We start from the raw sequence: 21094 nt of genomic DNA, 5'->3' as shown, positions 1-21094 counted from the left end.
GGTGCAATTATGACTAAGGGGAAAACATAGCAAAAAAATCATGGAATCAAAAGGTTTGCTTTTTGGTTCTCCAGCATATGTAATTTTATTTATTTGTTTATTCTCTTCCGGTATGGTAGCTATTCAACAGTAGCTTTACCGGAAGTGAAAACTTTGACCTCTGAATTTTGACCAATCAACGACCAGCAAGTGCCTAGCTACTTCCTCATGCGGTATTTTGTGTTGTTTTGTTTTATTTTGTTCTTATAGAGTTCATTTTTTTTAACGTGACATTTTTCTATAACACGTCGCTTAAACTCATAGCTCAAATTAAAACCTCCGAGAAAGCCTCTTATTTCATTGGAAGCCGGCCGGTAAGCATTTTAGCACTTCGTGCTAAATTAATACACCGCTTCGTTAAGCGGCGCGTCAAAAGTTTTGTCTTTCTTTATTTGAAGTTTTGGAACGAAAATGTTTGACTTAGTTTTGCTTCCACTGTGTTTGTTTTCAAACATTTTGGCATTGATTTAATAAAATAAATTTTATGGTGTGCTGATGGTTGAATTTGGTTCTGTCGACAGAAAAATGAGTACAAGAAGAGGTGGGAAGCCCAATAGAGGAGGAGGGAAATTTAACAAACCAAGAGGGAGAGGAGGTGGAGGAGGAGGAGGTGGAGGTAGAAAAGGAGAAAGTGGCCGCTGGGATGATGACGACGATTTCACCCTTTGTTTTGGACCCCAGCGCCCATACAACAGGTATAAACCTTCAGTTTGATCTATTCTGTCATAAATCTGTATTTTCACCTCCAGAAACGCCAACGCACAAACTAGCGGCAGCCATATCAGGAATGGCAATCCCGGACGAGGAGGTGGAGCTGGATACAAATACAACCAAACAAAGTCGGTTCTTCCCAAACCCTTGGCAAAGAACCAGACGTACGCCAAGGCGAGTGACAGCAGGATGCATGAAACCAGCAGCATGCCTATGCAGAAGATTTTTATGACCAACACGAACCAAAAACTCGTCAAGGACCTGCTGTGGGACCTGAGGAACTTGGATGAGCTCAGGTAAGACCAGCATTAAGAGGAGCATTAAAAACACTTTAAAAACCATTGCTCTTATTTATGTCCTCAGTGATACCAGTTTGAATGACGAGGAGGAGGAAGCAGAAGAATACGATGAGATGGACCATCGTGAGGAAGGCCAGTTTTGGTCCACCACCGATGAGCCTGTGGAGAGAGCGGCGAGCCCGGAAGAATACGAGTCTGACCATGAACGTCCCCCAGCCGAACCTGTCGTCTCCTTGTTTGCTATCGGCAAACTCAGCAGGTGATCTCGTGTCTCTCCCAAATTCTTTTATTATTTTCTTATTATTTTATTTTATTTTTTTGGTCTAGGTATGGCTTTGACCGTGAACGCAGCAAGCAGGCGCTGGAGTCCTGTGGAGGAGATTTCGGGATTACATTGGAGCAGCTTCTTAACGAGGTTTACACTGAGCGCTACGGACAGGAAGCGGTTTCCAACGCGGGCCCCTCCGCCACGCCCATCGACGAGTGCCTGAACCAGAGGCAGGAGGAAGCCCTGGCGCTGGCTGCCATTTTTGGGGACCGTTTCCAGGAGCGCATAACCAATTCAGTATGGGTCATAACCTTGGAGACCCCATTCCTCACAAACAAGATAGAAAAAAACTACAGCGAGAAGTCTTCGAAAAAAGTCTGCCAGTTCTACTTGAAAGGAAACACCTGTAGGTACGGCAGCAAATGCAAGTTCAAGCACCAAGCTCCCGATAAAGGCTTATCTGACCAATACGGACCAGCTCAGACCGAGATCAGCAGTTATTCTCCCCCGGAATACGAACTGGAGATCCGTTTTCCCAAAGGGAACAGCTATCCGTCTCAAGCACCGGTCGTGGCCTACAGCACCAACGACGAGGCGGTCGGCGCCGCCGGGAGGCTCAGCGTGACCGAAAGGTTATTTGGGGAAGCCCTGATGGCCGCCCACAACAAAGAACCTGTGGTTTACACTCTGGTCAGCGTGTGCGAGGACGAGACCACCATGAAGGAGCTGCTGGGGGTCGCGCATCATAAATACAGCAAGCCACCGCCCGTCGTGGTTCCTCCTGCCTCGGTTGCCATGGCAAAGCGGAAAGTCAGGACCAGCAAGGCTTTGGTGGAAAGCGTCTGTCCCAGCAGAAGGACCCCACCGCCAGTAGACCGTGAGGACGCTATTCCGAGAAGCAAATACAATGGAAGCAGTAGGGGACCTAAAATTGAACCCTGTGGTACGCCATACAAGAGATACAGAAGTCAAAATCATAAGGATGATGAACAGTGTCTAAATTCCGCCGTGTCTTTCATATTTTTTGCCAAAAGGGGCCGGAGAAGCAGATGGGCCAGAAGAAGACAACAAAGTGGCCGCCGTCCTCGTGGAGAACGTCAGCTCCGTCAACCTGAGGAAGAGAGTGACCAATAATTCCAGTCTGCTGCAAGAGAATGGCAAGCTCTGCAAGGACTTTGCCAAAAAACAGGTGCAGACATACACGAGGAAAAAAAAAAACCAAAAGCTTCATCTGCGTTTCTGTGCTAACAACTCGTTACATCACTTGATAGTCCTCCAAAAGCTTCAGGTCAATGCTGGAGCAGAGGACGAAGCTGCCGGCTTGGGATGAAAGATACAACATTCTGGAACTGCTGGAAAGCTGTCAAGTGTTGGTCGTCAGCGGTATGACGGGGTGAGGCAGTGGACTCCCTCACGTGTCGTCAAACGACACTCTTCAACGAATGTTGGTCTTCTCTGAAGGTGCGGTAAGACCACTCAGATCCCCCAGTTCATCCTGGACGCTTCCTTGGCCGGTCCGGCCGATAAGGTGGCCAACATCGTGTGTACTCAGCCGCGACGAATCTCCGCCACCTCGGTGGCCAGGCGGGTGGCGCAGGAACGCGGCGAGAGTCTCGGGCGTTCCGTGGGCTACCAGATTCGCCTGGAGAGTGTCAGGGTGGGTTGACGCTTGCATCAGCAAAAAGGAATGAAAAAAAAATTTTTTTTAATCTCTCCCCTCCCCACTTTTAGTCGTCTGCCACCAGGCTGCTTTACTGCACCACAGGAGTGTTGCTGAGAAGATTGCAGAGCGACGCGGACCTTCAAGACGTCACCCACGTCATCGTGGATGAGGTGCACGAACGCACGGATGAAAGGTCTGAAAAATAGACACTTACTTAGGGCAAGGTGCCACCTCGTGAACTTCAATTTCTATCTTTCCAGTGACTTCCTCCTTTTGGTCCTCAAAGACCTGATTCTTCAGAGACCTGACTTGAAGATTATCCTCATGAGCGCCACACTGAACGCCAACCTCTTCTCGGAATATTTCTACGACTGTCCTACTGTACACATACCTGGTAAAAAAAAAAAAAATCTTTTGCAGCCATTTTTCTTTCATTGATTATGTATAAATCTGTCCAGGTCACACTTTCCCCGTGACTCAGCTCTTCCTGGAGGACGCCATCTCTTTGACCCGGTTAGTGCTTCTCCATGGATAGAAGTCTTAACGAGTGGCTTGTGATCATCTCCATCGGTGTTTTCAGCTACGTGGTGGAGGACGGGAGCCCTTACATGCGCTCAAACCGGCAAAACTCCTCGGCTGCGAGTCGGCAGGGTGGAAGGGGAGCGCCGAAGGGCATCGTGGACACCTTGGAGGAGGACATGTGGAACTTCATGTCTCTCACTAAAAAGGACTTTGTCAAGGACTCGGTGCCCGACCAGCAGCTCAGCTTGCAGGAACTTACGGTTAGATTCAAAGGTGAACTTGGGGAAAGGCACCGTCGCTATGGAGACGACGACATGACCCGACGGGTGTTTTTGCTGACCGTTCAGATTGTAAACCGTCGGTGCTGAAGACCATTGCCGCGATGGACCTGGACAAGATCAATATGGACCTGATAGAAAGTCTGCTGGAGTGGATTGTGGATGGAAAGCACAGTTACCCCCCAGGTAAGACTCACCGAAGCGGGGTGAAGTCACGAACCGCCGACTTTGACGGTTCTCGCCGGCTCCAGGTGCCGTGCTGGTGTTTCTTCCCGGCCTCGCCGAGATCAAGATGCTTTTCGAGCAGCTGCGGTCAAACATGAAGTTCAGCAACAGGCGCACCGACCGATGCGTGGTGTACCCGCTCCACTCCACGATGTCCAACGAGGAGCAGCAGGCCGTCTTCAACCGCCCGCCCGAGGGCGTCACCAAGATCATCATCTCCACCAACATCGCCGAGACCTCGGTCACCATCGACGACGTGGTGTACGTCATCGACTGCGGCAAGATGAAGGAGAAACGGTGACTCTCAAAAAGTGGAAGGCTGAGTTCTGGAGATGCCTTTGTCGTGATGAGTGTCTCTTTTCAGCTACGACGCGTCCAAAAGCATGGAGAGCCTGGAGGAGTCGTGGGTTTCACGGGCCAACGCGTTGCAGAGGAAGGGCCGGGCGGGCCGCGTGGCCTCCGGGGTGTGCTTCCACCTTTTCACCAGCCACTGCTTCCGACACCAGCTGGCCGAGCAACAGATTCCCCAGATCCAGAGAGTTCCCCTGGAGCAGCTCTGCCTCCGGTACATCCATCCGCCCGGCTCTCTGGAGAGCCAGAATCACACTTTGCTCCCTTCTGCTTCAGCATCAAGATCCTGGACATGTTCGCCGAGCGACCGCTGGAGGACGTCTTCCGTTGCCTCATCGAGCCGCCGGCCACGGGCAGCTTGGAGGCGGCCGAGCGGCGCCTGCAGGACCTCGGCGCCTTGACGGCAGAGGAGAAGCTCACTCCGCTAGGCTACCACCTGGCCCGCCTGCCCGTCGACGTACGCGTCGGCAAGCTCATGCTGTTCGGCGCCATCTTCCGCTGCCTCGACCCGGCGCTCACCATCGCTGCCAGTCTCGCCTTCAAATCACCTTTTGTAAGAACCCGTTTGGAAAGGCGTCGTTGGAGCGACGTGTACTGATCTCCTTGTCTTCAAGGTGTCACCGTGGGGCAAGCAGGAGGAGGCCAACTTGAAGAAACTGGCCTTTGCCGTGGCCAGGAGTGACCACCTGGCTCTGCTGCAGGCTTACAAGGTGCTCATTTACAAAGATGAAACAGAGTTGATTTGAACTTTTATCATTAGTTTGTCTTTTTTGTGTTCTAGGGTTGGTGCAGCGCTAAAAAGGCAACCAAAGCATCTGGCCACGGTTATTGCCGGGAGAACTTCCTGTCCGGGCGGGTTCTGCAGGAAATCGCTTGCGTCAAGCGGCAGTTCGCCGAGCTGCTTTCCGACATTGGCTTCATCAAAGAAGGCCTGAGGTCCAGGGACATCGAGCGACTCAGCTCCAAAGGCTCCGACGGTGTTCTGGAGGCTACGGGTCCCGAGGTATCTAGCAGATCTAGACGTTAGATTTACTTGAATGAAATGATATATTCTTTCTCTTCTAGGCGAACCTCAATGCGGAGAACATGGACCTCATGTCTGCCATGCTGTGTGCTGCCCTCTATCCCAATGTGGTGCAGGTACAATCACTGCACTTCCTGACTAAGAACGACGGCTGCGTCCACGTTCACCCCTCGTCCGTCAACTACTCCGTGAGTGCCGCCACGAATCAAGACAAAGCCGGAGCGAACCGACTCGAGCCGTGTCCCCCTTCTGCGCTAAAGTTCCGCTGGTACGAAAGCCCCTACCTGGTGTACTTGGAGAAGGTGAAAACCAGTCGGGTCTTCATCCGGGACTGCAGCATGGTGTCCGTGTACGCTTTGGTGCTCTTCGGAGGCGGGGAGATCAACGTGGACATGCGCAAGGGCCAGTTTGTCATCTCCCTGGACGACGGATGGATTCGATTCGCTGCCGATTCTCACCAGGTTAGCACTCAGCTCATTTATTATTATTTTTTTTTTAATAATTCATGAGGTTGCGCTTAATACAGGTGGCAGAGCTGATAAAGGAGCTGCGCCTGGAGCTGGACCGCCTGCTGGAGGACAAAATCCAGAACCCCAGCATGGACCTGTGCAGCTGCCCCCGCGGCTCCCGCATCATCCACATGATCGTCAACCTCGTGTCCACTCAGTAACCATCTCCCAAGCGTTCTGACCTTTTTTTTTTTTTTTGCTACAGGAAGAAAAGAAATCCATCGTTGTTTACAAACGTTTTGGGTCCCGACAGCATTTTTTTTTAAGATGCTATGTCACCATGGTAACTTCCATTGTAAAAAAAAAGTCATTTGCTATGCATGCTTTTGCACGTTATGATTTCCAGGATCCATATTGGATGCCTTGTACCCAAAGTGACTTAGGACAGGAAGGTCCTTTTGTGTCTGCATGCTTTTCAGAATGGATTTGCATGCTCGCAATGTGACCACCAAGGGCTTCAAGATATTTGAAATAAAACAAGCAAGGTACTTTTTTCTTGGCTTTTATTTGCATCTTTGGTTCTCCGTGACATTTTGTTGGCGAGTCTTGTACAGTTTTGTGGGAGAGGCCAAGTCAGTCCAATATGTGCCGTTACCATGACAACAGGACATAAACAAACAAGGAGCTGGTCGAAATCCATTGTTGGCATATCAGCAACTGCACAGAACTGGTCAGCTGTTTTTGTGGCCACTCTCTTGCTTTTAAAAGACATTATAAAGTTTTTTAATCTTAGATCCACCTCACCAAATACCTAACCCCAAATGGTGACACTTTTTTTCCCCCCGCCAAGGCTACCAAGACCACCCAAAAAACTAGGTATCTAAAAGCAGCCAAGAAACGGTCCAGCCATCTCATAAAAATATATGTAACAGTTCTGTGAGTATGATATAAATGTTTCCGCGTATGTATATATGAAATATATCAAGCATGTTGCACGACCCTGTGAAATAAATAGATGTTTTACACAGTGCATATTCTTGGTGGAAACATCTTCCACATTGGTCACTCGGGGGGCTTCTTCTTAGCCTCCACGTCTTTCTTGAATGCCTCGATTTTTTTGGCTACGTTGGGTACCTTGAAGACAAAATACAAATATAGTTTCCACTGAAGAATTGGAGCTTTGATGGCGCTAATAAACTTACGTCGTAGTTCTGAGCGAGGTACATGCCCACAAGGTTGCCCAAGGTGAATCCTGCCTGAAAGATGATCACATATCAATTTTAAAAATATAATCATGTTTCGTTTGATTATACTGTTAGCCTTCGTTTCGACTCCCGTTAATGGTCGAAGAAATAAAAAAAAAAAGACTTAACTCACCAAGAATTGTAACATAGTGCAACGTTAAAGGTTTAAAGGTGGTAGACTTAGTTTATTTGAAGAAAAAAATAATGTCCGTGTGTCAAAGCTTAGCTATAAGAAGTGGAGCTTTCACTTCCGGTGTTAGATGTCAAGTTGCTCCCGTGTTATTTTGCTCCCCGTCTCGAGTTACGACTGTGATTGTAAGGCGAGTTACGCAGTTTTGTGTTTCGCGACTACAGATTCGTCACAACTTTCCAAAACTGTTCGAATTCTCATTAAAAACGCTGAACGAAACGTCTCGTTTGCATTTCTGGCTGTAAAAAATACCGATATTTAATGCTTTGCGCCTGCAGACATTAAAGATGATAATGAAACATAACGACGACCATACTATAGCGCACATGCAGACGTGACGAGCGTGGAATTCAAATAACCTCTCGATTTTTATTCCGTCGGTATGGTGAAGAATTGAACTGCAAACGCATCCAAAATGAAAAACCATGTCACGAGTGTAGCAGAGTTAATGCTGATGAATTATTCAACAATTATTCGCTTGAGCTGCTCCATTAAACCATATAGTGTACAAAAGATCCACAGTGTAGTGGTTAGTGCTCTGGACTCTCACCCCAGCGTCTCGAGTTCAATTCCTGGCAGGACCAAAATTTATTTTATCATAGTAAATTTGCAACACAGGGTTAGTGATTAGGGCTAGGTTTAGGGTTGGAGCTAGTGTTAGAGCTAGGGTTAGGGTACCAGCTAGGGTTAGAGCTAGTGTTTTGGTTAGACCTAGAGTTAGGGTTAGGGTTACAGCTAGGGTTAGAGCTAGGGTTAGTACTAGGGTTAGGGTTCGAGCTAGGGTTAGTGTTCCAGCTAGGGTTAGGGTTAGATTTAGGGTTGGGGTTAGGGTCAGAAGTGGCGTAAGGCTTAGAGGTAGGGTTAGACCTAGAGCTAGGGTTAGGGTTAGGCTAGGGTTGAGTTAGGGCTAGGGTTAGAGCTAGGGTTAGGGTTAGAGCTAGCGTTAGAGCTAAGGTTAGACGTAGCGTTAGGGTTAGAGGTAGGGTTAGAGCTAGGGTTAGATCTAGAGCTAGGGTTAGGGTTAGAGCTAGCGTTAGGGCTAGGGTTAAGGTTAGAGCTAGCGGCGGGCCGGATTAAACGGTCCCGTGGGCCGGATGTGGCCCGCGGGCCGTAGTTTGCCCATACCTGGGTTAGGGTGAGAGCTAGGGTTAGGCTAGGGTTAGGGTTAGGGTTAAAGATAGGATTAGGGTTAGGATTAGAGCTAGGGTTAGATCTAGAGCTAGGGTTAGGGTTGGAGCTAGAGCTAAGGTTAGGGTTAGAGCTAGAGCTAGGGCTAGGGTTAGCGCTAGAGCTAGGACTAGGGTTAGGGTTAGAGCTAGGGTTAGGGTTAGGGTTAGAGCTAAGGTTGAGTTAGAGCTAGGTAAGGGTTAGAGCTAGGGTTAGAGGTAGGGTTAGAGCTAGGGTTAGGGTTAGGGTTAGATCTAGGGCTAGGGTTAGAGCTAGAGCTAGGGCTAGGGTTAGGGTTAGGGCTAGAGCTAAGGTTGAGTTAGAGCTAGGTAAGGGTTAGAGCTTGGGTTAGAGCTAAGGTTAGGGTTAGATCTAGAGCTAGGGTTAGATCTAGAGCTAGGGTTAGGGTTAGAGCTAGAGTTAGGGTTAGAGCTAGGGCTAGGGCTAGGGTTAGAGCTAGAGCTAGGGCTAGGGTTAGGGTTAGAGCTAGGGTTAGGGTTAGGGTTAGAGCTAAGGTTGAGTTAGAGCTAGGTAAGAGTTAGAGATAGGGTTAGAGCTAGGGTTAGAGCTAGGGTTAGGGTTAGATCTAGAGCTAGGGTTAGAGCTAGAGCTAGGGCTAGGGTTAGGGTTAGAGCTAGGGTTAGGGTTAGAGCTAAGGTTGAGTTAGAGCTAGGTAAGGGTTAGAGCTAGAGTTAGAGGTAGGGTTAGAGCTAGGGTTAGGGTTAGGGTTAGATCTAGAGCTAGGGTTAGGGTTAGTGCTAGAGCTAGGGTTAGGGTTAGGGTTAGGGCTAGGGTTAGGGTTAGAGCTAAGGTTGAGTTAGAGCTAGGTAAGGGTTAGAGCTAGAGTTAGAGGTAGGGTTAGAGCTACGGTTAGGGTTAGGGTTAGATCTAGAGCTAGGGTTAGGGTTAGAGCTAGAGCTAGGGTTAGGGTTAGGGTTAGGGCTCGGGTTAGGGTTAGAGCTAAGGTTGAGTTAGAGCTAGGTAAGGGTTAGAGCTTGGGTTAGAGGTAGGGTTAGAGCTAATGTTAGGGTTAGATCTAGAGCTAGGGTTAGAGCTAGAGCTAGGGTTAGGGTTAGAGCTAGGGTTAGGGTTAGGGTAGAGTTAAGGTTGAGTTAGAGCTAGGTAAGGGTTAGAGCTAGGGTTAGGGTTAGAGCTAGGGTTAGTGTTAGATCTAGAGCTAAGGTTGAGTTAGAGCTAGGTAAGGGTTAGAGCTAGGGTTAGGGTTAGGGTTAGAGCTAGGGTTAGGGTTAGATCAAGAGCTAGGGTTAGGGTTAGAGCTAGGGCTAGGGTTAGGGTTAGGGCTAGGGTTAGGGTTAGGGTTAGGGTTAGAGCTAAGGTTGAGTTAGAGCTAGGTAAGGGTTAGAGCTTGGGTTAGAGGTAGGGTTAGATCTAGGGCTAGGGTTAGAGCTAGAGCTAGGGTTAGAGCTAGGGCTAGGGCTAGGGTTAGACCTAGAGCTAGAGCTAGGGTTAGGGTTAGGGTTAGAGCTAGGGTTAGGGTTAGATCAAGAGCTAGGGTTAGGGTTAGAGCTAGGGCTAGGGTTAGGGTTAGGGCTAGGGTTAGGGTTAGGGTTAGGGTTAGAGCTAAGGTTGAGTTAGAGCTAGGTAAGGGTTAGAGCTTGGGTTAGAGGTAGGGTTAGAGCTAATGTTAGGGTTAGATCAAGAGCTAGGGTTAGGGTTAGATCTAGAGCTAGGGTTAGGGTTAGAGCTAGAGCTAGGGTTAGAGCTAGAGCTAGGGCTAGGGTTAGAGCTAGAGCTAGGGTTAGGGTTAGTGCTAGAGCTAGGGTTAGGGTTAGGGCTAGGGTTAGGGTTAGAGCTAAGGTTGAGTTAGAGCTAGGTAAGGGTTAGAGCTAGAGTTAGAGGTAGGGTTAGAGCTAGGGTTAGGGTTAGGGTTAGATCTAGAGCTAGGGTTAGGGTTAGAGCTAGAGCTAGGGTTAGGGTTAGGGCTCGGGTTAGGGTTAGAGCTAAGGTTGAGTTAGAGCTAGGTAAGGGTTAGAGCTTGGGTTAGAGCTAAGGTTAGGGTTAGATCTAGAGCTAGGGTTAGATCTAGAGCTAGGGTTAGAGCTAGAGCTAGGGTTAGAGCTAGGGCTAGGGTTAGAGCTAGGGCTAGGGTTAGGGTTAGAGCTAGGGTTAGGGTTAGGGTTAGGGTTAGAGTTAAGGTTGAGTTAGAGCTAGGTAAGGGTTAGAGGTAGGGTTAGAGCTAGGGTTAGAGCTAGGGTTAGGGTTAGAACTAGAGCTAGGGTTAGAGCTAGAGCTAGGGCTAGGGCTAGGGTTAGGGTTAGAGCTAGGGTTAGGGTTAGGGTTAGAGCTAAGGTTGAGTTAGAGCTAGGTAAGGGTTAGAGCTAGGGTTAGGGCTAGGGTTAGGGTTAGAGCTAGGGTTAGGGTTAGAGTTAAGGTTGAGTTAGAGCTAGGTAAGGATTAGAGGTAGGGTTAGAGCTAGGGTTAGAGCTAGGGTTAGGGTTAGATCTAGGGCTAGGGTTAGAGCTAGAGCTAGGGTTAGAGCTAGGGCTAGGGTTAGACCTAGAGCTAGGGTTAGGGTTAGGGTTAGAGTTAAGGTTGAGTTAGAGCTTGGTAAGGGTTAGAGGTAGGGTTAGAGGTAGGGTTAGAGGTAGGTTTAGGGTTAGATCTAGAGGTAGGGTTAAAGCTAGGGCTAGGGTTAGAGCTAGGGTTAGGGTTAGGGTAGAGCTAGAGCTAGGGTTAGGGTTAGGGCTCGGGTTAGGGTTAGAGCTAAGGTTGAGTTTGAGCTAGGTAAGGGTTAGAGCTTGGGTTAGAGCTAAAGTTAGGGTTAGATCTAGAGCTAGGGTTAGATCTAGGGCTAGGGTTAGGGTTAGAGCTAGAGCTAGGGTTAGGGCTAGGGCTAGGGCTAGGGTTAGAGCTAGAGCTAGAGCTAGGGCTAAGGCTAGGGTTAGGGTTAGAGCTAGGGTTAGGGTTAGGGTTAGAGCTAAGGTTGAGTTAGAGCTAGGTAAGAGTTATAGGTAGGGTTAGAGCTAGGGTTAGAGCTAGGGTTAGGGTTAGATCTAGCGCTAGGGTTAGAGCTAGAGCTAGGGCTAGGGTTAGGGTTAGAGCTAGGGTTAGGGTTAGGGTTAGAGCTAAGGTTGAGTTAGAGCTAGGTAAGGGTTAGAGCTAGAGTTAGAGGTAGGGTTAGAGCTAGGGTTAGGGTTAGGGTTAGATCTAGAGCTAGGGTTAGGGTTGGAGCTAGAGCTAGGGTTAGGGTTAGAGCTAGGGTTAGGGTTAGATCTAGAGCTAAGGTTGAGTTAGAGCTAGGTAAGGGTTAGAGCTAGAGTTAGAGGTAGGGTTAGAGCTAGGGTTAGGGTTAGGTTTAGGGTTAGATCTAGAGCTAGGGTTAGGGTTAGAGCTAGAGCTAGGGTTAGGGTTAGGGCTCGGGTTAGGGTTAGAGCTAAGGTTGAGTTAGAGCTAGGTAAGGGTTAGGGCTTGGGTTAGAGCTAAGGTTAGGGTTAGATCTAGAGCTAGGGTTAGATCTAGAGCTAGGGTTAGAGCTAGAGCTAGGGTTAGAGCTAGGGCTAGGGTTAGAGCTAGGGCTAGGGCTAGGGTTAGGGTTAGCGCTAGGGTTAGGGTTAGGGTTAGAGCTAAGGTTGAGTTAGAGCTAGGTAAGGGTTAGAGGTAGGGTTAGAGCTAGGGTTAGAGCTAGGGTTAGAACTAGCCTAGGATTAGAGCTAGAGCTAGGGCTAGGGTTAGGGTTAGTGCTAGGCTTAGGGTTAGGGTTAGAGCTAAGGTTGAGTTAGAGCTAGGTAAGGGTTAGAGCTAGGGTTAGAGCTAGGGTTAGGGTTAGAGCTAGGGTTAGGGTTAGGGTTAGAGCTAAGGTTGAGTTAGAGCTAGGTAAGGATTAGAGGTAGGGTTAGAGGTAGGGTTAGAGCTAGGGTTAGGGTTAGATCTAGGGCTAGGGTTAGAGCTAGAGCTAGGGTTAGAGCTAGGGCTAGGGCTAGGGTTAGACCTAGAGCTAGGGTTAGGGTTAGGGTTAGAGTTAAGGTTGAGTTAGAGCTTGGTAAGGGTTAGAGGTAGGGTTAGAGGTAGGATTAGGGTTAGATCTAGAGCTAGGGTTAGATCTAGAGCTAGGGTTAGGGTTAGGGCTAGGGTTAGGGTTAGGGTAGAGTTAAGGTTGAGTTAGAGCTAGGTAAGGGTTAGAGCTAGGGTTAGGGTTAGAGCTAGGGTTAGTGTTAGATCTAGAGCTAGGGTTAGGGTTAGGGTTAGCCCTAGAGCTAGGTTAGGTTTAGAGCTAGAGCTAGGGTTAGAGCTAGACTAGGGCTAGGGTTAGGGTTAGGGTTAGGGTTAGGTGGCCTTGAGTAGGTAGTTAATTATGGGTATACCTACTCAAGGCCAAAAACCTTTATGCGTTTATATTACTTCACACAAACACTACATCCATCTGCTCCTGGTTCGGCCCCCGGTCTCAATTTAGAACCCAATTCGGCCCGCAAGTCAAAAAGTTAACCCTAGCTCTAACCCTTACCTAGCTCTAACTATACCTTAGCTCTAACCCTAACCCTAGCTCTAGCTCTAACCCTAACCCTAGCCCTAGCTCTAGCTCTAACCCTAGCTCTAGCTCTAAACCTAACCCTAGCTCTAGATCTAACCCTAGCTCTAGCTCTAAACCTAACCCTAGCTCTAGATCTAACCCTACCCCTAGCTCTTGATCTAACCCTAACCCTAGCACTAACCCTAACCCTAGCTCTAACCCTTATCTAGCTCTAACTCAACCTTAGCTCTAACCCTAACCCTAACCCTACCTCCAACCCTAACCCTAGCTCTAGTTCTAACCCTAACCCTAACCCTAACCCTACCATTAACCCAAGCTCTAACCCTTACCTAGCTCTAACTCAACCTTAGCTCTAACCCTAACCCTAACCCTAGCACTAACCCTAACCCTAGCTCTAGCTCTAACCCTAGCCCTAGCTCTAGCTCTAACCCTAGCTCTAGCTCTAACCCTAACCCTAGCTCTAGATCTAACCCTAACCCTAGCTCTAGATCTAACCCTAACATTAGCTCTAACCCTACCTCTAACCCAAGCTCTAACCCTTACCTAGCTCTAACTCAACCTTAGCTCTAACCCTAACCCTAACCCTAGCCCTAACCCTAACCCTAGCCCTAGCTCTAACCCTAACCCTAGCTCTTGATCTAACCCTAACCCTAGCTCTAACCCTAACCCTAACCCTAGCTCTAGGTCTAACCCTAGCCCTAGCCCTAGCTCTAACCCTAGCTCTAGCTCTAACCCTAGCCCTAGATCTAACCCTACCTCTAACCCAAGCTCTAACCCTTACCTAGCTCTAACTCAACCTTAGCTCTAACCTTAACCCTAACCCTAACCCTAGCCCTAACCCTAACCCTAGCCCTAGCTCTAACCCTAACCCTAGCTCTTGATCTAACCCTAACCCTAGCTCTAACCCTAACCCTAACCCTAGCTCTAACCCTTACCTAGCTCTAACTCAACCTTAGCTCTAGATCTAACACTAACCCTAGCTCTAACCCTAAACCTAGCTCTAACCCTTACCTAGCTCTAACTCAACCTTAACTCTACCCTAACCCTAACCCTAGCTCTAACCCTAACCCTAGCTCTAGCTCTAACCCTAGCTCTAGATCTAACCCTAACATTAGCTCTAACCCTACCTCTAACCCAAGCTCTAACCCTTACCTAGCTCTAACTCAACCTTAGCTCTAACCCTAACCCTAACCCTAACCCTAGCTCTAACCCTAACCCTAACCCTAGCTCTAGATCTAACACTAACCCTAGCTCTAACCCTAACCCTAGCTCTAACCCTTACCTAGCTCTAACTCAACCTTAACTCTACCCTAACCCTAACCCTAGCTCTAACCCTAACCCTAGCTCTAGCTCTAACCCTAGCTCTAGATCTAACCCTAACATTAGCTCTAACCCTACCTCTAACCCAAGCTCTAACCCTTACCTAGCTCTAACTCAACCTTAGCTCTAACCCTAACCCTAACCCTAGCTCTAACCCTAACCCTAGCCCTAGCGCTAGCTCTAGCTCTAACCCTAGCCCTAGCTCTAGCTCTAACCCTAACCCTAGCTCAAGCTCTAACCCTAGCACTAGATCTAACCCTAACCCTAGCTCTAATCCTAACCCTAATCCTATCTTTAACCCTAACCCTAACCCTAGCCTAACCCTAGCTCTCACCCTAACCCAGGTATGGGCAAACTACAGCCCGCGGGGCACATCCGGCCCACGGGACCGTTTAATCCGGCCCGCCGCTAGCTCTAACCTTAACCTTAACCCTAGCCCTAACCCTAGCTCAAACCCTAACCCTAGCTCTAGATCTAACCCTAGCTCTAACCCTACCTCTAACCCTAACACTACGTCTAACCTTAGCTCTAACGGTAGCTCTAACCCTAACCCTAGCTCTAACCCTAGCTCTAACTCAACCCTAGCTCTAACCCTAACCCTAACCCTAGCTCTAGATCTAACCCTACCTCTAACCCTAACGCTACCTCTAACCCTAGCTCTAACTCTAACCCTAGCTCTAACTCAACCTCTAGCTCTAACCCTAACCCTAGCTGGAACCGTAACCCTAGCCCTAACCCTAACCCTAGCCCTAACCCTAACCTTAGCTCTAACCCTAATCCTACTTCTTACCCTAACCATAGCTTTAAACGTAATCCTAGGAGGTGTATGGTTATTTGGGGCACCACACTGTGTTGAAATCTTTCTATGATAAAATTTTTAGGTCCCACTGAGATTCGAACGCGGGTCGCTGGGGTGAGAGCCCAGCGCAGTAACCACTCCACTATGGAAGCCTCGCTCATGACAGCGGAATATGTATGGTTTTATCAAGCAGCTCACAAGCGAATAGATCAATGAAGACTCCACAGCAGATGTCATCACAACACATCATGACACTTTCGAAGTACCCAAAGTTAAACTTACAAAAGAAAAACCATAACAAATAAAACTTACACAAGAAGAGCCCTAACGTGGCACTTGACAGCTGTCAGTGTCAAATGCAAAATGTAAACAAGGACCATGTGAAAATTAGGTCAATGCAATCTCCGGTTAAAATATCTTATTTTTTTTCCATTTTGCGCGTAGGTATTAACAAGTACAATAATTTTTTGAAGGCAGTTTTCAGTGTTGAAGTGAGCCTTGGTTGCCCATCTATCACTGCCATTGACACGAGTGTTTGGCCGAGTGGTTAACGTCATTGCCTCTGTTATGATGGAACTATGGTTCGAGACCAGACCTTACTTCCGTGCTGTACTTTATCGATTTTCTCTCATTTCTGCATAAAGTTTGTAACTCTTACTATTTTTTTTCCCTTTTGCTTGTTATACACTGCTTCATGATTCGCGGAGGTCTCAGGAAGTGGGTGGGGCAATGACAATGAAAATCAGATTGGTTGGAAAGGGAGGCGCGGCTATGCAAACAAGGGCTCCTGTGATTGGTGGGATGTAAAGTGGGCGAGGCGTCCTCAATGGCGAGCCGTCCTCAATTTGAAATGCTGCATTCTGATTGGCTGTTGGAAAGGTAGGCGCGGTTGTGCAATTTTAAGCTGCGCTGTGATTGGCCAGACTGAATTTGGGTAGAGGTCGGAGGCGAAAAGGTTTGCAGCACAAATCAGCACAAACCAGCACAAACGAACGGTACCATTTTGGGTTCATTTTAAGCAGATCGGGGGCTGGGTGAACTCTGGATGATCTATAAAATAATCTTTTATAACTAGAAAACCGTTGCTGCACAAACGAAAATTTTTACGGCACAAACCAGCACAAACGAAGCAGACTATTTAAATTTTGCGTGGGGTGTAACTCGAGACGTGGAGTAAGATAACGTGACATGTAACACCGGGTCTAAATGTTTTGGATTTTGTTTAATTTAATTTAAACGTGCGTAAAAGAAAGCGTTTAGGGTATACATTAACTTGTGAAAAAAAAACATTAAATAAAGTACGCTTACCATAACAATGCGTTTACGCATGCGCGAGAGTTGCAGCCAATCGTGTATGCTCGCGTTGTTGTGTGAGCTCCACCTTTGTAGTCCTTCTCTCATCACAGGCCACGATTGAATGCGACGAAAAAAACTACAAGTCCCATAGCCTTAAACTCTCAAGCGCAGCCGCTGTTGTCGCAATGGTGGCGATGTCGAGACATTGAATGACTTTGGCTCCATCACCAAAAATAGCCGATTAGCCGGCGATTCCCTCCTCGCGAAACCGAAGACATGGAGGCACTCATTCCCGTCATCAACAAGCTCCAGGATGTGTTCAACACTGTGGGCGCGGATATCATCCAGCTGCCGCAAATAGCTGTAGTGGGGACCCAGGTACAGTAAGCGGCTAACTGCCAATAAAAGAATCATTTAGTCAGTCAATGCGTCATATTATTTTGGATTTTAATGCATTATAGAAAACAATTTAGATGTGCTTTCACGTCCACACTAGAAAGACTGATAACCTTCATTCAGTGCTAAATTTAGGAATGATTCCAAGACTCTGCAGGCCAATGAAGGCCACTAAAAGACAGGTGCCTTCAGCGATGTATTTCACCTTTCATCACCACCAACCTGTAAAAATACCAATTACTACTTTCCTATTAGGTATGTTAGAAGGAAAACGGGTGGATGGAGTCTTGTGACCCCCCCTCGGTCCGGCATTCATATCTCTCCAATTTAGACAAAAGTCAATTGTATAAATCTTGTTACATCTCCAGAGCAGCGGCAAGAGTTCCGTCCTGGAAAGCCTGGTGGGTCGTGACCTGCTCCCTCGCGGGACCGGCATCGTCACTCGGCGGCCTCTCATCCTCCAGCTGGTTCACGTCGATCCGGGAGATGCCCGCAAAAATGACGACGTCGGTAGGCGTCAATTTTTAACTCGATTTTCAAATCCCTTTCCATCCTTTATTTGTGTTCTCAATCTTTTCCACCACACATTTTGGTGTCCTGACAATGAAGTTTTCTTTCTCTGTTGCTGTTTAATCACCTCCAGATTCCGGGGTGTGAAAAAGCTCCATAAAGGTGCATTGTAGTAATGTGAATCACATTTGAACCACCCTCTTCCTCCTCCTCATTTGATCCCCAGCTTTAGTGGAGCCCCGTCGCCACCCTGCCTCTCGTGGCCTCGCATCCTGCACACAATATTTGTGTTGTCGGTGTCTTAAACTATGTGGTCATACTTTAAAATGTGTGTTTGTGTTGTACAGGTAGAGAAGATGAAGAGTGGGGGAAGTTTCTGCACACCAAAAATAAGGTATCAAGTGTTGCGTAATCGTACCTGGTGATCAATCTCATTTATTTTTATTTTTATTCCAGATCTACACTGATTTTGATGAAATCCGGCAAGAAATAGAAGCTGAAACGGAGCGAGTGTCGGGGAATAATAAGGTATGTGAAGTCTTCCAAAAAAAAAGAATATATATGTGGCCCACTGTTCTGATTAATAAAGGACCAAGAATGCAATTTGTTTTTGTACAGGGCATCAGTGATGACCCCATCCACCTGAAGATATTTTCTCCCCACGTCGTCAACCTCACCCTGGTGGACCTGCCCGGCATCACCAAGGTAACGCCGCCCTTCGCGACTCCAACGTGGCTTAATACCATTTTCTCTCAGGTGCCCGTAGGAGATCAGCCCGTACACATCGAGCTCCAGATCCTCGAGCTTATCCTGAAGTACATCTCCAACCCCAACTGCATCATATTAGCCGTCAGCGCCGCCAACACCGACATGGCCACGTCGGAGGCCCTCAAAGTGGCTCGGCAGGTGGATCCGGACGGTAAAGTCCAAAAGCATTTCCCTTAGAAATTGATTCCCATTTTGAATCAAACAACTATTTTGTCACCTTACAGGCAGGAGGACTTTGGCCGTGGTGACCAAACTAGACCTGATGGACGCCGGTACCGACGCCATGGACGTGCTGATGGGTCGAGTCATTCCTGTCAAACTAGGACTCATCGGCGTGGTCAACAGGTGGGTCGATATGTGTTGTTTATTTATGACCTACTAATCAAAGCTTGGCTTTTGGACTCGGCATTAAATATTAATCATGGATCCGATGTGTGCAGGAGCCAGCTGGACATCAACAATAAAAAGTCCGTGGCCGACGCCATCCGTGACGAACACGGCTTCCTGCAGAAGAAATATCCCTCGCTCGCTAATCGCAACGGGACCAAATACCTGGCCAGGACCCTTAACAGGTCAGTGGGATCCAGATGATCGACTCCGGTGGAGCTTGACGTCGCTTGCCTCGTCAGACTCCTGATGCATCACATCCGCGACTGTCTGCCCGAGTTGAAGACCCGCATCAACGTGCTGGCCGCCCAGTACCAGTCGCTGCTCGGCAGCTACGGCGAGCCGGTGGAGGACCAAAGCGCCACCTTGCTGCAGCTCATCACCAAGTTCGCCACCGAGTACTGCAACACCATCGAGGGCACGGCCAAGTACATCGAGACGGCAGAGCTGTCGGTGTCTCTTTTTTATTATTTCTTAACGTGGCCTGTGTGAAGTCCAGCTCATCGAGTATGGCCGTTTTAGGTGCGGCGGCGCCCGGATCTGTTACATATTCCACGAGACTTTTGGCCGGACTTTGGAATGCGTGGATCCCCTAGGAGGCCTCAGCACCATCGACATCCTCACAGCTATAAGGAACGCTACCGTGAGTGCTGCTTTTTTTTTTTCCTGTCTTCTCAAAGCTGACCTTTCTCCTCCGCATCAGGGCCCCCGGCCTTCTCTGTTCGTGCCCGAGATCTCCTTCGAGCTCCTGGTGAAGAAGCAAGTAAAGCGCCTGGAAGAGCCCAGTTTGCGCTGCGTGGAGTTGGTCCACGAGGAGATGCAGAGGATTATCCAGCACTGCAGCAACTACAGCACGCAGGTAGTCGTGGACGTCCATAAAGGGGGCGGGGTCACTTTCTGCTAATTACCGACTTGTCCACCAGGAGTTGCAGAGATTCCCAAAGCTCCACGAGGCCATCGTGGAAGTGGTCACTTCCCTCTTGAGGAAAAGGCTGCCCATCACCAATGAGATGGTACATCTGATGAATTTTTAATTTTTTTTTTTCCTGTGGCATATTTGAGATGATTTTACCGTTCCATAAGGTCCACAACTTGGTTGCCATCGAGCTGGCTTACATCAACACAAAGCATCCGGACTTTGCAGACGCCTGCGGGGTCATGAACAACAACATCGAGGTGCGTGTTTTCTTCAATTTTTTGTCATCTGTCACGCAAGAGAACTTCATTCATTCGAATTCAATTGCGTCACAGGAGCAAAGGAGAAACCGGATGAGAGAACTTCCCACTGCAGTGCCTCGGGAGAAGGTAAAGTTCTGAATATTCAAGCAAGGGTTTTCTCTGTAGGTTTCACCTAAAGAACCAAATTATTACCTGCCCCCACTTTCTCTCTATCTCTTTCTTGCTTTCATTTGATTTCTCTGCCAGTCTGTTGGCAAAGGCCCGGTTGCGGTTTCTGGCGAGCCCCCCGCGTCCGGAGCAGACGCGGACGGCGCCAAGGTGGGCAGCTTCTTGCCTCGTGCCCGGATCGATGGATGGCTTGCTTGTAGCCAGATCCTAATTTCCCCCCCGAGTCTTTTTTTTTTTCCTGCTCTGAGTGGACTTGCACTAACTTGTGTTTCCTCCAGTCTTGACCAATTCTTCCCCCCCCGCAAGCACTTTTGCTTTTGTCTTGCATTCCAAGCTTGTAAAGAAATCTTTGTGACGGTGTTTTTTTTTATTTCCAGGCTCTGGCGGCTGGGCCGCAGGGCGACCAGGACGGGGCAGGCACCTGGAGGGGGATGCTCAAGAAAGAAGAGGAAGGCGCAGGCTCGGGTCCAGGAAGCCCTCTCAAAGGAGCCGTTAACTTGCTGGACGTGGTGAGGTGTCCTCCTTGTCTTCTCGCCAAGATTTGTCAGGAGGAGGAGTAATAATCTTTGGAATCTTAGCCTGTCCCGGTAGCCAGGAAGCTGTCGTCGCGTGAGCAGCGGGACTGCGAGGTCATCGAACGCCTCATCAAGTCCTACTTCCTGATTGTCCGCAAGAACATCCAAGACAGGTAAGCGGGCGGAGAACTTCTTTTGTCACAGTGCGGCATATTAAATATATTTGATGTGCTCCTCAAGCGTGCCCAAGGCGGTGATGCACTTCCTGGTCAACCACGTGAAGGACAGCCTCCAGAGCGAGCTGGTGGGGCAGCTCTACAAGTCGGGGCTCCTCAACGATCTGCTGACCGAGTCGGAGGACATGGCCCAGCGCCGCAAGGAAGCGGCCGACATGCTGCAGGTAAAAAGACGCTCAGGTCTTCATGTCCTGGATGGAAAATTCCTTCACCATCTCTTTTTTTCTTTCATTCAGGCGCTGCAGAAAGCGAGCCAGGTGATAGCTGAAATCAGAGAAACTCATCTGTGGTGACTTGAAAGCTACAAATAAAATTGCACTGAACCTTCCCCTAAAAGTAGACGCCATCATGTACCTTGGAAACAAGTTTGCGCTGAAGATAATGTAAATACAGTACGTCATGACATTGTAACATTATATTTATTGTGACTGGACAAAAGTTGTCAAAATGTGGATTTGTCTTTGGTGGTGACACATTAAATGACAAAAGTGCTCTGAACTTTTGTGTGGATTTATGAGTTTATTTACTGTCTGGACTAAGAAGTGTCCAGAAGTCAGCAAGAACACTTTAAAAAATATTTATTTTAGCTCTACTCGAG

At 48.4% G+C, this 21094-nt stretch overlaps 3 protein-coding genes across 5 annotated transcripts; 2 read left to right on the top strand and 1 right to left on the bottom strand.

Moving 5' to 3' along the window:
* The first annotated feature begins 163 nt into the window (after positions 1 to 163).
* On the top strand, positions 164 to 6377 carry dhx57 (DEAH (Asp-Glu-Ala-Asp/His) box polypeptide 57). 2 transcript variants are annotated; one of them, XR_015855282.1, is made up of 22 exons: positions 164 to 353; positions 561 to 734; positions 789 to 1046; positions 1114 to 1308; positions 1377 to 2260; positions 2352 to 2506; positions 2589 to 2710; positions 2779 to 2974; positions 3049 to 3173; positions 3241 to 3374; positions 3439 to 3493; positions 3561 to 3775; positions 3850 to 3966; positions 4032 to 4302; positions 4370 to 4570; positions 4633 to 4909; positions 4971 to 5066; positions 5138 to 5359; positions 5422 to 5568; positions 5641 to 5841; positions 5907 to 6172; positions 6309 to 6377. XR_015855282.1 is itself a non-coding variant. In XM_088366240.1 (21 exons), the coding sequence occupies exons 2-21, from the start codon at positions 565 to 567 to the stop codon at positions 6048 to 6050; spliced, it is 4185 nt and encodes a 1394-aa protein (XP_088222366.1). In that variant the 5' UTR covers positions 164 to 353; positions 561 to 564; the 3' UTR covers positions 6051 to 6377. The 2 variants fall into 2 exon arrangements, 1 of the variants encoding a protein (XP_088222366.1); XM_088366240.1 differs by having other exon boundaries at positions 5907 to 6377.
* On the bottom strand, positions 6376 to 7372 carry stmp1 (short transmembrane mitochondrial protein 1). The gene is made up of 3 exons (XM_088366249.1): positions 7207 to 7372; positions 7032 to 7085; positions 6376 to 6963 (listed from the first exon to the last, which is right to left on the bottom strand). The coding sequence occupies exons 1-3, from the start codon at positions 7219 to 7221 to the stop codon at positions 6892 to 6894; spliced, it is 141 nt and encodes a 46-aa protein (XP_088222375.1). The 5' UTR covers positions 7222 to 7372; the 3' UTR covers positions 6376 to 6891.
* Positions 7373 to 16014: 8642 nt separating this feature from the next.
* Positions 16015 to 20994, top strand: LOC148379206 (dynamin-1-like protein). Of its 2 annotated transcripts, XM_088366244.1 has the most exons (19): positions 16015 to 16715; positions 17102 to 17243; positions 17591 to 17637; positions 17700 to 17771; positions 17862 to 17948; positions 18000 to 18162; positions 18236 to 18356; positions 18452 to 18583; positions 18641 to 18847; positions 18921 to 19041; positions 19102 to 19257; positions 19322 to 19411; positions 19482 to 19574; positions 19650 to 19703; positions 19824 to 19895; positions 20123 to 20254; positions 20324 to 20433; positions 20501 to 20660; positions 20733 to 20994. In XM_088366244.1, exons 1-19 carry the CDS (start codon positions 16614 to 16616, stop codon positions 20787 to 20789), a joined length of 2118 nt encoding a protein of 705 aa, XP_088222370.1. In that variant the 5' UTR covers positions 16015 to 16613; the 3' UTR covers positions 20790 to 20994. The 2 variants fall into 2 exon arrangements, with proteins under 2 accessions (XP_088222370.1, XP_088222371.1); XM_088366245.1 differs by lacking the exon at positions 19824 to 19895 and having other exon boundaries at positions 16021 to 16715.
* Positions 20995 to 21094: the final 100 nt, after the last annotated feature.

The sequence above is a fragment of the Syngnathus floridae genome, chromosome 22 (genome assembly GCF_059516105.1).
Source record: "Syngnathus floridae isolate MCC-2025c chromosome 22, RoL_Sflo_1.0, whole genome shotgun sequence".
Classification (NCBI taxonomy): domain Eukaryota; kingdom Metazoa; phylum Chordata; class Actinopteri; order Syngnathiformes; family Syngnathidae; genus Syngnathus; species Syngnathus floridae.
The sequence above is the reverse complement of the archived record's forward strand: the minus strand, read 5'-3'. Positions and strand labels throughout refer to the sequence as shown.

Bases quoted from the DNA above. Each gene is read 5' to 3' on its own strand.
- dhx57 (XM_088366240.1), top strand. From the start codon at position 565: ATGAGTACAAGAAGAGGTGGGAAGCCCAATAGAGGAGGAGGGAAATTT. The intron at 1,309-1,376 runs GTGATCTCGTGT...TTTTTGGTCTAG, and splicing joins GCTATCGGCAAACTCAGCAG to GTATGGCTTTGACCGTGAAC. The intron at 2,507-2,588 runs GTGCAGACATAC...ATCACTTGATAG, and splicing joins AGGACTTTGCCAAAAAACAG to TCCTCCAAAAGCTTCAGGTC.
- stmp1 (XM_088366249.1), bottom strand. The intron at 6,964-7,031 runs GTAAGTTTATTA...TTTGTCTTCAAG, and splicing joins ACCTCGCTCAGAACTACGAC to GTACCCAACGTAGCCAAAAA.
- LOC148379206 (XM_088366244.1), top strand. From the start codon at position 16,614: ATGGAGGCACTCATTCCCGTCATCAACAAGCTCCAGGATGTGTTCAAC. The intron at 17,772-17,861 runs GTATGTGAAGTC...GTTTTTGTACAG, and splicing joins GAGTGTCGGGGAATAATAAG to GGCATCAGTGATGACCCCAT. The intron at 19,258-19,321 runs GTAGTCGTGGAC...CTTGTCCACCAG, and splicing joins GCAGCAACTACAGCACGCAG to GAGTTGCAGAGATTCCCAAA.